This window comes from Oryx dammah, unplaced genomic scaffold (genome assembly GCF_014754425.2).
Source record: "Oryx dammah isolate SB20612 unplaced genomic scaffold, SCBI_Odam_1.1 HiC_scaffold_10, whole genome shotgun sequence".
Classification (NCBI taxonomy): Eukaryota; Metazoa; Chordata; class Mammalia; order Artiodactyla; family Bovidae; genus Oryx; species Oryx dammah.
Window position 1 is genome coordinate 10,880,350 of NW_024070194.1, and position 16,803 is coordinate 10,897,152.

General features: G+C 46.7%; 1 protein-coding gene across 2 annotated transcripts in view; it reads right to left on the reverse strand.

Moving 5' to 3' along the window:
- TOX2 (TOX high mobility group box family member 2) overlaps window positions 1–16,803 on the reverse strand; it is a 156,517-nt gene that overhangs the window by 90,240 nt on the left and 49,474 nt on the right. For both annotated transcript variants that reach the window (XM_040248346.1, XM_040248347.1), the window contains exon 2: window positions 5,056–5,121. In XM_040248346.1, coding sequence (XP_040104280.1) covers window positions 5,056–5,121 — 66 coding nt within the window. The remainder of the gene's footprint in view (window positions 1–5,055; window positions 5,122–16,803) is intronic.

The window sequence follows — 16,803 nt, forward strand, 5'->3', positions numbered from 1 at the left end:
TTTCTCCCACTGGACAGAGAGCTGACATAAATTAACAAGGGCATTTGGCTGGTATATGAGAAATCTGGAATTTTTGGTCATCTGGAAATCTGGTATATGGAAATCCGAACCTAGGTCTGCTAAGATCCCAGCGCAGTTCTTTTCCTCCTCACTCTCATCCCAGGAAAGGGGAAACTCTTTCTGGGTCACTTGACCAGGAACAATCAATCCCTGTAACTCTTCAATGGGGTAATCTCTCAGGATGGGGAAGAGCTGATCTCTACCAGGCCCGCCACCCCCAGAAGCTACTGAGGGGCCAGAAATTATGTCTGACTACCGCGTTTCAGGCTCAGACCACCCAGGAAAGTCTGGTAGCAAAGAAACTCAAGGTCCACGAGGGAGGGAGGAGAAGGGGTAATATATGGAAACTAAGGCTGCTATGCAGGAATTTTGTAGACTTGCAAAAAAGCAAACAATGAAGCATGCATTTACAAAAGAAACTTCAAGCCTATGAGAACCAGTTTGAAAGGTTTTACGAGGGGACACATTTGGCTAATATACGTCCTGTAGGAACCTCTGTCTCAGCTACAGAGATAAGAAATACCATGTTTCAGCAGAAGGTTACCTTAAAGAGCAAGGTTTTTAACATGATGAAATTGGACTTTCTGGAAGGAAACGTCTTCTAGAAATGGCTTCCTGCTTATACCTAGAGCTTTCGCACATAATAAGTGCCCAATAAACATTTGGTAAATAGATGATGCTTGTATTTAACTGTATTTATAAAATACAGTTGTATTTATAATAATACAATGTAAATACAATTTATTTTATACATATGAATACAATTATTATAACATACTTATAAAATGCATTTCATGCCGTTTCAAGTGTTTATCCTCTGAATCTTCTATTAGCTGTGAGGCCTTTGTTTGCCCACATGTTTATGTCCATCCCTTGATAACTGGGACAATACAATTCCTACAGTTGATAAGACCACACACCATGACTGGTTCTCATGTACAAATATGCATGTGTGGGTTCAAGCAAGCATTCCAGGGAAAAGACTGGAAGGAAAGACACAGAACTTTTGCCATTAAGAACTAGATGCCTTGTCCTATTCAATAGATGTCCTTCATCTATTCAACAGATGAATAGATAAAGATGTGGTGTCTATATATATGCATATATACATAATGAATACTATGCAGCGATAAAAAAGAATGACATGTTGCCTCTTGCAGTGTCATGGATGGACCTAGAGAATATCATTCTATAGTGAAGTAAGCCAGACAAAAACAAATATCTTATGATATCACTTATATGTGGAATCTACAAAAATGACACAAATGAACTTATTTATAAAAAAGAAATAGACTCACAGACATAGAAAACACATTTAAGGTTACCAAAGGGGAAAAGGGAATGAGGGATAAATTAGGAGTTTGGGATCAGCAAATACACACTACTATATATAAAATACATAAGCAACAAGAACCTACTGTATAATACAGGGAACTATATTCAATAGCTAGTAATAACTTATCATGGAAAAGAATTTGAAAAATTATATATATACATATATATGTATGTATGTATGTATAAAATAACCAAATCACTTTTCTATATACCTGAAACTAATGCAACAATGTAAATAAACTATACTTCAACAAACAAAAAGAACTAGAGGTCAGTGGAACCCTACCAAACCACTGGAGCTGCAGGTCTTATTTTTATTTTTAAGTAAAATTGGCATGTACTACATCCCACATGTCTCCCACATGTGATAGTTTGTTAAAAGACCATATTACTTTCCCATCAACAGTCTATTTCCTCATTCCTTGACTCTAGACTGACCCTGTGACTTTCTTTGATCAACAGCGTGTGCTAGAAGTAGTCATATGCCAGACCTCAAGAGGTCATGCAGCTACGGCTCTTGCTGCTCTGGGAACCCTTCTCCAGACAAATTCGGTCTAGCCTGCTGGAGCAGGAGAGACCATCTGAAGTAGAAGGGAGTCCCCCATAACAATTAGCCAACAGCCTACCTGGCTGCTGACTGTTGCACTTAAATGATCCTAGCCATGTCCAGAAGAGCCACCCAGCTGAACTCAACCAAACTTCCAAGCCATGGAATCATGAATTAGATGAATAGGTGTTGTTTTAAGCCACTAAATTTGGGCGGTGGGGAGTGCAAGTTATGTAGCAAAAGCTAACTGATATGCTTTAAGAAGTCTAGACTGTAATTGCTAAGTCTGCTCACGTCAAGGTTGGCTTATGCCACCATATGGACTCTGGGAATCCTGGTATCTCCTTTATAAAGTTCTAAGTTAGGGAGACTCTCTGAGCGACAGTGCAGGAGACCAGGAAGGACCCTTAGGGAGTCCAGCCACATTGTTCCATTGTTAAGGAATACATTCATTACATAAATGTTTCCTGAATGCCTCCTTTGTGCCAGGCAGTATGGCCCAATAGGAAGGCACAACAAAGAAAAAGAGAGACCAGATCCTTCCTTCAGGGAGGTCACAGTCTAGGGTGGAAATCAGATGTTAGCTAAGTCATTACTCAAATAAGCAAAATGCACAGTGACAAACGCTGTGAACTAAAAGGACGTGGTACCACGAGAGAGAATTATGGAAAAGGGACCTACTTGGATTTGGAGCTCACAAAGAGCTCTGTAAGGAAGTGACATTTAGGCCGAAGCAAGTTGACAATAGCCTTGAGGTGGGTACAGAGCTCTCCACAAACACAGTAAGGTAACTCGGAGCTTTGAGTCCCAGCCATGCAGATTCAAATTCCATCTCTACTGTTCCCTGGCTGAGTCAGTCAACATCCTAGAGCCTCAGTTGCCTAATCTATGAAATGGGGTTAATGGTAACGTCTTACTTTTTCATGACACTTCTCAAAGCTGTCATGAAAGCCAGTTGAAATAATCACGTTTATTTGTCCTGTAGCTCCCCTTTGAGGGACTATGCCCCTCTGCCCAAGCCTAGAGCAGACACAGAGCTCCTGAGTCTCACTTGCCCTTCTCGGTGGAAGTCCAGTACCAACCCTTTCCATTAGGGACGGAGCCAGAGCAGACTCCAGCATAGCACAGTTCTGAGTCAGGATGTTAACAAAATGCAATCAAAGTTGAAGCTCCAATACTTTGGCCACCTGGTGTGAAGAACTGACTCATTGGAAAAGACCCTGATGCTAGGAAAGATTGAAGGCAGGAGAAGGGGACGACAGAGGATGAGATGGTTGGATGGCATCACAAACTCAACGGACGGGAGTTTGAGTAAGCTCCAAGAGATAGTGAAGGACAGGGAAGCCCGATGTGCTGTAGTCCATGGGGTCGCAAAGAGTCGGACACGACTGAGCAACAACAAATTGAAACACTGTGAAAGGACTCAGATAAGAGGTTCAGGAGTAAGCGCTGGCTTTTGAACTAACCACATTTCCAAGGGGCTTACGGACAGTTAAATGACTTCTGTGATTTCTTCCAAAATGGGCATTTCCAGGACTGGAGTCTTACCCACCAGTTCTTGCAGCTTGTCAGTGCAATATAAAGGCAGCTTTTCAGCAGTGCCTCTGGTTCTCACATGGTCACAGACCAGAGAAGGGGATGGCATGTGGGCCCACCAGCACCCTGCTGCAGTGGCGGGGGTGGGGTGGGGTGGGGTGGGGGTCGGGGTGGGTGTGGGCTCCAGAGCCCTGTAACAGAGTTTCCACGCCACACTGAGACATAGTCTCTTTCCTTGTCAGTAGCGTTCCCCAAGAGCTATAAGCCCATGTCTTTCTCATCTGTGTCCCCAGCAGGACCTCTCACGTAGCAGGGCACATAAATATTTGTGAATATATAGGCTTCTGTTTCTCCAGCTGGAAAATGTGATCCCAGCCACCCAAATGCCATGACTACACAGCCAGGGAGGGCACAGCAGCTCCAGGGACAGGCTTGTCTCCCAGATCCCTCACGTTTGTCAATGGCTACGAAACCCCTTTGCCCTCCATCCAGCACCCCGAGCTGCTGCCACCCAGGAGGCACCACTGGGAAGCATCTTCCAGGATCTTTGCAAGACCCTCTTTGGGGTCCCAGACTGCAGTGAGGACCCTCTGTGGCATCTGAGTCTAGACCGAGGATGATCCTGGCTAAGAGAGACCTTAATTTTCAGAGACCAGGCTGACAGTGGAAAATCTGTCCAACTGGTGTCTGGGACTCACAGGGGGCTGGACTGGGGCTAGGGCTGGTCTTCCCTGGGATGACTCAGCTCCTGTCCCCACCAAGAAAAGCTGCCCAGGAAGCCTCCACTCTCTTCCCTTTCCTCCACGTCCACAACCCTCCCCAGAGCATGAGACAACTCCAGGCGGGCAGAAGAACCCTGCACGCTGATGCATGGGTGTGAGCGCCTCCACACCAGTGCCTGTCCCCACGGCTGCTGTGTGGTAGTGACAGGCAGGGCCACCAGGGACATGGGACGTGTGTATTTGTTGCTGCTGAAAATCTCCCCTCTGTGCGTGGAGAGTGCAGACAACATGTTTTGAGTTTCATCAAGTTTTCAATGATGCCAAGAGTAGCCAGGTAGTTGATTTATAGGAAACACTATAGTCCCGGTTTGTCCATTTGAAGGAAAAACTCAATCGACATTGCTTTCTAAAAAAAATCAGTTTATAGACTTGGTTCAAAAAAGCTTATAAAGGCTTGTTTTTTTTCCTGTTGAACAATTATAGTCTAATTTGGAAAGTCACCAGTACAAGAACAATGACATCTATGATTTAGACAGGCCTCTTAACAATTACATGTTTTTTGTTTTTTTAATTTTTTGCTGCATGCAAGGCATCTGGGATCTTAGCTCTTCAACTGGGGACTGAACCCATGCCCCCTGCATCAGAAGTACAGAGCCTTAACCACTGGACCACCAGGGAAGTCCCTAACAATTAGATGTTATATAACATCTATAACAATTCGATGTTAACAATCAATTGATATTCTTGATCATTCTGAGAGAGGATAGTAGTGCCTATGCCTCCAGCTCTGCACCCCTGCCACCCCACCCTGGGAGCAGCTCAGCTCCAGCAGCCCAAGGGAGGCTGGGCACCCACCTGGCTGGTTGATAGGAGCTCTGGGTTTCCGTCACTCATCCCCACGTAGGCACTCTCACCATCAAACTGGAACAGAGAAACAGAGAGGCAGCTCTGATGAAAATGTTCTCTGGAAGGGCCCAGGAGAAGCCCGAGGAGGTCAGGGGACTATAGTACTGAGGGGAAAAGACTGGAGCCCAGAGAAGCAAAGATTGAACCCAAGATGCCCAGTCTCCATTTCAGCAGAGCTCCCTCTAGGGTAGAAGGAGGTGTCCTTATTTCGTGACCTCCATAGCTTGGGTTCATCACACTCAGGATACAGAGAGGAATACCTTTCTGCCCTTTACACCTTGTCCATAGACGTGACAGATGGCTTTGTCAGGTACTGAGCTCCCCATCTCTGGAAGTATGCAAATATTTCTCCTGGCCAAAATGACATCAGGCTCTCAGCTAGAGCTGGAATCCCACAGGCTGAGGGAGGCCAAGGTCTCCAGAGCCCTGGGATCAGGACAGCCTGCCCCCGACCCATCCTCCAGGTACCCTTGCCCCTCAGGCCGACCCTGACCACAGGCACTGAGGACTGTGATAGATACCAGGTACAGGAACTACAACCCTGTGTTTTGAGACACTGCCAAGGCTGGATTTGGAAAATCCGTCTGCAAGAGGGAGCAGGCGTAGCTGGAGAAGCGGGGGCTCTGGAGTCGCTGGCTCCCCTTTCTCAAGATGTGTGATCCTGCGCTGGAGACTACACCCCGGAGGTGCCTCGTCTATCAGAAGGGGGTGACAGGAGTAAACCTCTCTCCCGGGGACACTGCACTCAAAAGTGCAAAGCACTTGGCTCTATTCCAGCTCCCTTCACTGGAGACAAGCAATCGGGTTCTCTAGAAGCAGAGCCTGAGACCAGGATTCAAAGGCATGTGATCTTTGAGAAGTGCACTTTAGGAGTAACCTGTAAGGGAGGGAGGGATCAGGATAGGGTACGGGAAGGAGCTAAGCAAGGAGGGGGCCCCAGTGGGAGGCTTGCTGTAGGCTTATCCCGCCACAAGCTTGCTCCGGAGCATGGATGGTACCGCAGAGTTGTTCCTGCCTGAAGCCAGCGGTGGGGCTTCTGTAACCCATATATGTCAGTCATTGGTGGCGGCTTAAGGGGCAAAAGGGAGTCATAACCTGAGAAGGGTGGCCCCCATTTGGCCAAGGACATTTTTCCAGAGAACTGTGCCAGCTGTGAGCTGTTTTCAGCCTGTGCTCATCCCTGGTGGCTCAGACAGTAAAGCATTTGTCTGCAATGCAGGAGACCGGGGTTCAAACCCTGGGTCGGGAAGATCCCTTGGAGAAGGGGAAAGGCAACCCACTCCAGTATTCTTGTCTGGAGAATTCCATGGGCAGAGGAGCCTGGTGGGCTACAGTCCATGGCGTCACAAAGAGTCGGACACAACTGAGCAGCTAATACTTTCACAGCAGATGGGGGACAATATTGTCCAACTGTGCTGGACAATAAAGAGATCTGGGTGGGGTACCAACACCAGCTGTCCATTTTATTGTAATTGAAAAGAATTTTTTATTAGGTTATATTCACATGATTTAAAATTCCCAAAGTACACAAAGAGCAACAGAATGAAAAGTCACCTGCCCCCACCTCCCAGGCATCCACTGCCCCTCTCCAGACACAATCACTGCTTCTACCAGCTTCATAAACATCCTTTCAGAGAGAGTCCCTGTATATACGTTGGAGTCACTTCTTTTCTATAAATGACAATGCTGTATACACACCATTTCGCACCTTATATTTCTCCTAGCAACACATCCTGGGAAGTGTTTTATATCAGATCGTAATTTTGTCTTCTGGTATGCCCCAGCATGGCTGTAACATATATATTGAACGACTTGAGCACACGGGCTATTGAGTTGCTTCCAGGTTTGTGCAGTTCTCACACTGCTCTGGTGAATATTTTTGTATATCTGTCATTTTGCTCAGGTGTGAGTCGATCTGTAGGATTAGTCCGAATAATTGCTGCATCCGACTGTGGGTGCATCTGTAATTTGGATGGACAGCACCAAGCGGTCTGTATGGAGGCTGGAAAAGCCCATATTCCCGCAATCATCAGTTCATCCAGACCCTCTTTGCTCAGAGAGGTTTTCATAACAAACTGGCTCAGACACCAGCCTCTGACCTCGGTGGGCTCAGAAGCCCAGCACGCCCGACTCCCCTTGCCCTGCTCACCCTTGTTCATTGCTCCATCACCCCTTCACCTTCTAGCTTTCTATGGAATTTACTTATTTATCACATTCATTGCTCACAGTTGGATTTCCCCTATGAAAATGAAGGGCCTTTGAGGCCAAGGGGTCTTAGTCTTTCTAAGACTAAGATGATGCCTCCCAAATATCTAGACTAGCACCTGACATGGAATAGATACTCAATAAATGCTTGTTGAATGAATGAATGAAGCAACCACAACATCACTTTCATTGTCTTTTACCAGGCCAATCTTTTCATCAGGGCAGTAGCATTAGGATTTATACCCAAGTGCCTTCCCAACACAGGGATGGACAGTCCTTCAGTGACTGCTGGATTCACAGAAGAAAAGGCTGCGCCATGCCTAGAGTCTGGGCATGACCCCAAATGCAGGGCTTCATCCATCATATGGAGTTCAGGCTTCAAGTCTCTGCTCAGAAACCACCTCCTGCAAGAGGGTGGACATCATTGCTTTCATTTCCTTCGACTGTCCCTCTAACAACCTTGATTGCCTCCACATCTGTCCTCTGCCCAGAGTGGAGCAGCGTGAAGGCTGGAACTGTGTCCTGATGGTTTCCCAAGCCCCCGACGCCCGACAAGACTGGTACTGAGGATAGGACTATGACTTCGGCAGCATAGCGAGTTCTCAACGAAAGCTCCTAGGTTCCATCTGATAGGTCACCATGGCCCTAAATTTACTCTTTGATAAAAATTAGATATTTCTAAAAATCACACATAATTGATAAGTTCTAAAAGAAAGAGGGCTTCCTTTGTGACTCAGCTGGTAAAGAATCTGCTTGCAATGCCGGAGACCTGGATTCGATCCCTGCGTTGGGAAAATCCCCTGGAGAAGGGAAAGGCTACACACTCCAGTATTCTGGCCTAGAGGATTCCATGGACTTAGCATAGTCCATGGGGTCAGGGAAATGGAGGGGGACTAAATTTTTTTAATAATTAAATAATAATTAAATATCTTTTTAAAAATTTATTTATTTTTGGTTCAGTTCAGTTTAGTTGCTCAGGTGTGTCTAACTCTTTGTGACCTCATGGACTGCAGCACACCAGGCCTCCCTGTCCATCACCAACTCCCAAAGTTTATGCAAACTCATGTCCATTGTGTCAGACCACTTCATCCTCTGTCGTCCCCTTCTCCTCCCACCTTCAATCTTTCCCAGCATCAGGGTCTTTTCAAATGAGTTAGTCCTTCGCATCAGGTGGCCAAAGTACTGGAGTTTCAACTACAACATTAGTCCTTCCAATGAATATTCAGGACTGCTTTCCTTTAGGATGGACTGGTTGGATCTCCTTGCAGTCCAAGGGACCCTCAAGAGTTTTCTCCAGCACCACAGTTCAAAACCATCAGTTCTTCGGCACTCAGCTTTCTTTATAGTCCAACTCTCACATCCATACATGACCACTGGAAAAACCACATCCTTGACTAGACAGACCTTAGTTGGCAATGTCTCTGCTTTTTAATATGCTGTCTATGTTGGTCATAACTTTTCTTCCAAGGAGTAAACGTCTTTTAATTTCCTGGCTGCAATCACCATCTGCAGTGATTTTGGAGCCCCCCAAAATAAAGTCTGACACTGTTTCCACTGTTTCCCCATCTATTTGCCATGAAGTGATGGGACCAGATGCCATGATCTTCGTTTTCTGAATGTTGAGCTTTAACCCAACTGTTTCACTCTCCTCTCTCACTTTCATCAAGAGGCTCTTTAGTTCTTCTTCACTTTCTGCCATAAGGGTGGTATCATCTGCATATCTGAGGTGATTGATATTTCTCCTGGCAATCTTGATTCCAGCTTGTGCTTCATCCAGCCCAATGTTTCTCATGATGTATTCTACATGTAAGTTAAATAAGCAGGGTGACAATATACAGCCTTGACATACTCCTTTTCCTATTTGGAAGCTGCCTGTTGTTCCATGTCCAGTTCTAACTGTTACTTCCTGATCTGTATACAGATTTCTCAGGAGACAGGTCAGGTGGTCTGGTATTTCCAGCTCTTTCAGAATTTTCCACAGTTTGTGGTGATCCACACAGTTAAAGGCTTTAGCATAGTCAATAAAGCAGAAATAGATGGTTTTTCTGGAACTCTCTTGCTTTTTTGATGATCCAGCGGATGTTGGCAATTCAATCTCGGGTTCCTCTGCCTTTTCTAAAACTGGCTTGAACATCTGGAAGTTCACAGTTCACATATTGTTGAAGCCTGGCTTGGAGAATTTGCTAGCATGTGAGATGAGTGCAATTGTGCAGTAGTTTGAGCATTCTTTGGCATTGCCTTTCTTTGGGATAGTTTTGGTTGGGTGGTTCTTTGTTGCTGGGCTTTCTCTAGTTGCAGCATGCAGGGGCTACTCTCTAGTTGCAGCGCACGGGCTTCTCATTGCAGTGGTTTCTCCTGTTGCAGAGCATGGCCTCAGGCAAGCGGGTTTCAGTAGTTGTGGCACATAGGCCCCAGAATGCAGTGCACGGGCTTAGTCAACCCACGGCCTGTGGAATCTTCCCAGAAAGTGAAAGTGAAAGTGAAGTCACTCAGTCGTGCCCGACTCTTTGTGACCTCATGGATAGTAGCCTGCACCAAGCTCCTCCATCCACGGGATTTTCAAGGCAAGAGTACTGGAGTGGGTTGCCATTTTCTTCTCCAGGGTATCTTCCCAACCCAGGGATTGAACCCAGGTCTCTCACATTGTAGACAGACACTTTACTGTCTGAGCCACGAGGGAAGTCCTTGTTTCCTGTATTGGCAAGTGTACACTAAGCCACTAGGAAGTCTGAGGGAACTAAATTTAACAAGGTATTTGAAACATTCTGTAAAGCGAAAGTCATCAAACAGTATGGTGTATATTAAAGATACAGGAGATATCTTTTAATGTATGTTAAAAGATATGCCCCCAAACTCTGTGTAATATCCCATTTATTAACTCCTGGCTAGAACAGAGCCACTCTGGTCTGCTCTCTCTCCCCACCCCAACCCTGCTCCCCAACATGCACAGCAGGCGATGAACAAATACTTGGTGAGTGTTTGTTCACTGGGTGAATGAATGAATAAACTTGGCACCGAGCAAAATGCTTTCCATAAAAGAACTCATTTAGCTTTTTCAACAACCAACATTTTGGGCTTCCCTGCCCAATGCAGGAGACTCGGGTTCGATCTCTGGGTGGGGAAGATCCCCTGGAGAAGGAAATGGCAACCCACTCCAGCATTCTTGCCTGGAGAATCCCATGGACAGAGGGCAACTAAAACAACAGCAACCAATGTTTCAAACCGTGGAAGTAAGCTGAGAAGATAAACAGTTGTCCAAGATCACACAGTTAGGGAGATGCTGCACAGCAGTGGTCTGTTTGCTTCTTGGGCTTGGTCTCTCCCACGAGCATGTAAGCTCCTTGGCAGCAGGAATCACGGCCTGGCTGCAGCCCACCTCCCCAGACATAACCAATCATTCTTCAGGGCCTGGCACATAATAGGAATCTGACGAGTATGTGTTTGTGGTTCATGCAGGGAGGACCTACCCTCAGTGAGCAGTGGGGAACGACACTACTGGGAAGAGCAGCAGGGATCCTGGATGTTGAGGTGTGTGTGCCAGGGGTTGGGCAGGGGATTCCCATGAGGTCATCAGAGTCCCCTCAAGTGGGCTTATTCACTTGTCCTTTATTCAAACAAGAAAGAGCAGCCACGTGGCAGAGGAAAGCTTGCTTCCTGCTTCAAGGAAAATCTGAGAATTTGGCAGGGCTGGGTCAGCCTTTGCTGGGTCAGCCTCTGCTGGGTTCCCTGCTGGGTGCTTTGCACGGTGCCCTGGAGCACAGGACTCAGGACCGGCTACTGAGCAGCTGTGAGGGCCCCAAGTTGGTGGTCTGGGGGCTCTGTTCTTTGCCCGCCTCTGTCCAGTGTTCCACCACCTCTGAGCCCTTGTAGGGAAAAGGAAGGAGGGGAGGGGCCTCTGAAACCTCCCGGGTTTCCCTGGCTTGGCCCCTAGGGCAAAGGGGAGAAGTCACAGAGCCTGGACACAGCAGAGCCACCCCCTCCACATGCACAGAAAAGTGCCAAACACCCGCATGGATGCCCAGCGTACAGCGGTGATGCTGCGTGAGTTCATGGGCACACAGGTAAGTGATGCACGCGCTGCACCCAAGCACGGCGACCACATACGCAACGCAAACTGGCAGGGGCCCACCTCACACAACAGAGTGTTCAAGACAACACTCAGTTACACACGCATCGCAAGCATGGGTGACACCAACCGCCACAGACAAAGGTGTCCAGGGCACAAGCACGAGTGCACACAGCACAGACCCTTTACGTGACTGGTACACAACACCTGGAGTCTGCACACAGGGGAGGGAGGGGATGCCCAGGCGTGAATAAATACACCATCCATCTGCGACTGAATCCGTGTATAACTCACAGAAACGTGCACACAAACAGATGACGTGAGTGTGTAGAGACACACACAGACACCCAAGAATTAAATTCTGTGCACATTTCAGCTTCTCAATCCCTCAGTCAAAAATCTTTTATCACATCACACAACCTTCTGCACACTTTAAAACATGAAAAAAAAACAATGTGTGTGTATGGGAGGGTGGGGGACAAGGGCCTAAGAATTTCCATGAAATGCCAGGAGAACATCTCTTACCACTGACTGGAATAGATTAATTTTCCCCATTTCATATTCTAATTATAATTCCTTTTCCCACCGCCATCTTCAGTCGTCATTACAGCTGGAAGATTGTTCTGCAAAAGCCAGCCCTTCATCTTCTCTTCCCAAGAGTTTTGTCATGGAAATGAGTTTGGGAATCTGAAAGAATCCACATTTTTGCAAACAGCGAATGTGTCAGGATAACCCTTTCATGACAGCCACCAAGAAGAGGCTTCTGAAGGGTCTGTCTCTTCTCAAAACCTGTGGTCCCCTTGGTGAGAGGGGTAGCCGGTCCTCTAATCCAACAGCCACCCCCCACACACTCCAAGAAAAGGATACATCCCTTTTCTATCTTTAAGCAAACTTAGCAAATAGGTAGGCAAGGTGAAAGGCAAGACGCCCTGATTTTTGCAAGTCAGATGATGCCAGCTCCATCTGTGAAAACTCAGGCAAGCTCTGCAACTGCTTGAAGCCTCAGTTTCCTTATTCTTAAGACCCACATAGCCACTGATTCATAGTAGGTATGAATTAAATATCTGTGGAATGGACAAATGTGATAACTGCGTAGATGGATGGATGGAAGGGAGGGAGGGACGGACTGAAGGATGGGATGATGGATGGATAAATGGATGGATAAGTGGATGATGGATGGTACAAGTCAGCACAGTCCCACAGCAATGTAAAGCAAGCCACAAGTGTAATATAAAATTTTCTAGTAGCCACAGTTTAAAAAGCAAGTATAAACAGGTGAAATTAATTTTAAAGACATTTTATTTAACCCAATATATTCACATTATGATCAATACAAAAAATTTGTAAATGAGATGGCTTACCATCTATTTTTTTGGTACTGTCTTTGAAATCCAGTGTGTATTTTACCTTCCACTATGGCTCAGTTTAGACTTAGCCACATTCTGAGTGCTCAAAAGTCACCAGTGACTGGTGGTAAATAGAGACGTAAATAGTTGGGATGGGTAAGATGAGCGGATGGATGGTGGGGAGGTATATGGGTGGGATGAATGAATGGATGGATGGTCAGGGGAGATGAGTGGTTTAGGGAATGAATGGGACAGATGGGCCAGAAGGTGGACAAAGAGATGACTCAAGGGTCAGATAGATGGAATTAGAAGGTGGGATGAATGGATGGATGGGCAGATGAGTGACTGAGATGAGAGGGATGAGAGACAGATGAATGAATTGGGATGGGTGAGTGAGTATGAAGAGACAGGTAATGGAAAGATGCTTGGGATGGTGGGTAAGATAAACAAGGAGATAATTGGCATGGGTGAGTGAGATGCCTGGATTGATGGAATGGGTTGAACTGGTGGGTGGGATAGATAAGTCTGGTATTTCCTCCTCTATTCACACTTGCTTTGGACAATGAGCTTGAGCAAGCTCCAGGAGTTGGCGATGGACAGGGAAGCCTGACATGCTCCAGTCCATAGGGTCACAAAGACTCAAACTCGATTGAGTAACTGAACCAAACTCAGCTGATGGCTTCTTAGGGTTGCCATGTGTCACCAACTCTCAGACACTCATCTTCAGCCAAGCCGTCTCCAGATTCCAATGCACAGTTTACCCCTGAACGTTTCCCCATTCGGTTCATGCACACCTCAAATTCAACCCACCCAACACTGAACACATGACACATGGATGAGCCTGCTCTTTCTCTGGTGGTTGGCCATCACGAAAGATGTCACCTTCTACAGAGTTCCCCTGGGGTGACTCTGGACCCTTTCCATCCTACATCCTCCTGATCCAATCACCAGCAGAAGTCTTCTGCTCAGCTTCCTCCCACCCAATCCATCTTCCTTCCACCCTGGCTATCACTAGCAATCTTTTGGTAATCATTTCACTGCTCAGATCAAAACCTTGCAGTGACCCCACATCACTAGCTCTGGCATACGGGACCCTCCATGATAACCAGCCCTTAGCCTCGGCTCCCATTAAGGCTGCAGAAACCTCCAGAACCTTGAAGCTTGCATATGTTTCCCCATCGTCAGCCTGGAGCACCCTCCTCCTCCCTTTCTCTACCCACTGAAATCCAACTCTTTCTAGGTGATGTTGTTGTTGTTGTTGTTGTTTCTGGCTACAGACTCCAACCTTAACCCATGCGGCTTGCTTCTATCAACCCATATTCTTGGGCCCAGTTTTAAAGTCCCCATCTCAAGTCAGCTTTGGACTTAATTCATCTTCCCTGTATGGTGTGACATCCTGGTCAACAGCATTGATTCTTGAATAGAAGTATTGGTTCCAACACTTGCTAGCTGTGTGTAACCTTGGATTTAACTTCTCCTTGCCTCAGTTTCATCACCTGTAAAATGGTAATGATGGCAGTTAATTATTCCTGCCTTAAAAAGTTTTTTATATCTGTTATCATATATTAGATACGAGCTATGGTCATGTATGGATGTGAGAGTTGGACTGTGAAGAAAGCTGAGCGCCGAAGAATTGATGCTTTTGAACTGTGGTGTTGGAGAAGACTCTTGAGAGTCGCTTGGACTGCAAGGAGATCCAACCAGTCTATCCTAAAGGAGATCAGGCCTGGGTGTTCATTGGAAGGACTGATGCTAAAGCTGAAACTCCAATACTTTGGCCACCTCATGCGAAGAGTTGACTCATTGGAAAAGACCCTGATGCTGGGAGGGATTGGGGTCAGGAGGAGAAGGGGACAACAGAGGATGAGATGGCTGGATGGCATTACAGACTCGATGGACATGAGTTTGGGTAAACTCTGGGAATTGGTGATGGACAGGGAGGCCTGGCGTGCTGCGATTCACAAAGAGTCAGACACGACTGAGCGACTGAATTGAACTGAACTGAACTGATGCTGTAACATAATACTTCATAATGGTGATACCTTTTGACAAGTGTTTAATAAATGTTATCTTTTATTATTATATGCTAGATTATTATCCCTGCATCAGCCCCAATAGCCCTCAGTCTCACAGAGAACCATGTCTCCTGTGTCACGGAGGCCATCAGATATCCCCTCAACTCTCTCCCTTCCCCTGCTTTATTAACATTACATCCCTCCTGACATCCTCTCCTTTAGTCTAAATAGGTGAAGTGTCTCCCTTCTGTTCAAGGTGAGCCCCTGCACTTTGACCTCATCCCCCTCATGTCTGCCTCTCATTCACTCCCACTCGTGGTCTTAGGTCTAAGACCTAATTTACATGTGCTGAGGCAAAATGAAATCAGTCAATGCCCTTATATCAGGTACCAAGCACCTACAATGTACTGAGTAACACATCTCCCAACATCGAGGGTTTATGATAAACAAAGCTTGTCACGGGGCCCTGAAAAGAGGTAACAGCAAAGGAATTCTGAGGTCACAGAAGGGGCAACAGTCATTGTTCATTGACTAGTACCTAGTGATTGTCTGTTATGTGCCTGGCATTGTACAGACACCAGGCTTACTGTAACGGTAATGACACAGCCCCTTAGGAGTCCCCAGTCCTTCGGAGAAGCTTGGGCGAATAACATGCTCCTAGTCTCCAAACCTGAGAAATGAACACAGGCCATTCTTTGGCCACTGTCTCATGACAGGAGCAAATAAAAACTTTGTCTGAAAGCTTGTCCTAATTGGTCGGTGACAGTTTTGCACCCACCCATCCTCTGAAAGTCAAGAGATCAATTAACAGTCTCACTACCACAGCTGCACGTCCACAGGTGGGGGTCAGCCTGTCTCAAGAACCTCCTGCTTCTGAAAGTCCCCTATCCCAGGACTCCATGCTTCCTCAAACCCTACAAAACTCAGCTCTTGCTTGATTTGGACAGACTAACTTTGCAAAGTACAGCAATGAATTCAGCATCTTGTTTCTGATACTGAATGGGAGCCTCATCTTTGACAAATGTGACCATGGTAGGATAAAGTTATCATAGAAGAATGGAAGACGAGAGAAGGGTCTTTCAAGAGAAATCTTCTGAAAAGGGTAGCCTGGAAGCCCCATGATGGAGCACACACAGGAGCTGGCCAGGCAAAGAGCAGGGAACATGACATCGGAGGCTGCTGGGAGCACAGGCCAGTGGGCACCTACTCTATTCCAGACCTCCTCCCAGAGCCATGCCTGGTCATCTCATTGGAAAGCCCAGAATTCCCAAGGCTGCATGACCAGCCCCACTGTAGAGGTGAGCAAGGCAATGCTCAAAGTGGTTGGTAGCTTGCGCATAGCTCTCCAATCAGTTCTGAATCTACCCTCAACGCTAGGTACCAAAGCAACAGTTGCTGTGTACAAGTTGCTGACCCTCCCCTCTGCACAGAGACACACATCAAAGACCAAAGAGGCACAGTCCTCAACCCGGCCAGTTGCAGACACCAAGAGATGTGCCTCATGGAGATCTAAAGAGGAAACAATCAAAGCAGCCTACACGGCTCCCGCCTGCCCCCACACCGGGCCGTGAGAACACTTGTTCTGCGTAGATAAAACACAGTTCAAAAGCAGCGAGGCAGCGAATGTGGCAGCTGCGCCCTGGGTCCTGCCGAGAGTGCGGTTTTATGTGGAAGTCTTACAGAGAGATACACCTCGGGGCAGGGAAGTGGTGGAGGAGGGGCAGAGAGGCCCTGCAGAGATGCAGCTGGACAGGGAGAGGGCCTTGGGCTCAACTCCGACCAGATCCCATACGCTCAAGTCCAGGCCCACCATCTCTTAATGAAGGATGATGGCACCATGGATACAAACATGGTCTCGGGTGCCAAGCTGCCTGGGTCCAAATCTGCTGGCTTTTCAAGCTGTGCAACTTTTAAACTAAGTTATTATGTCTCTGTTTCATCTAGAAAACGTGTATGACTATCATTTGGATTAAATAAATTAATTTCTGTGCTTAGAATATTGCCTGGTACAGAGAAAGCACTCAAAATTGTTAGCTATTACACACACACACACACACACACACAC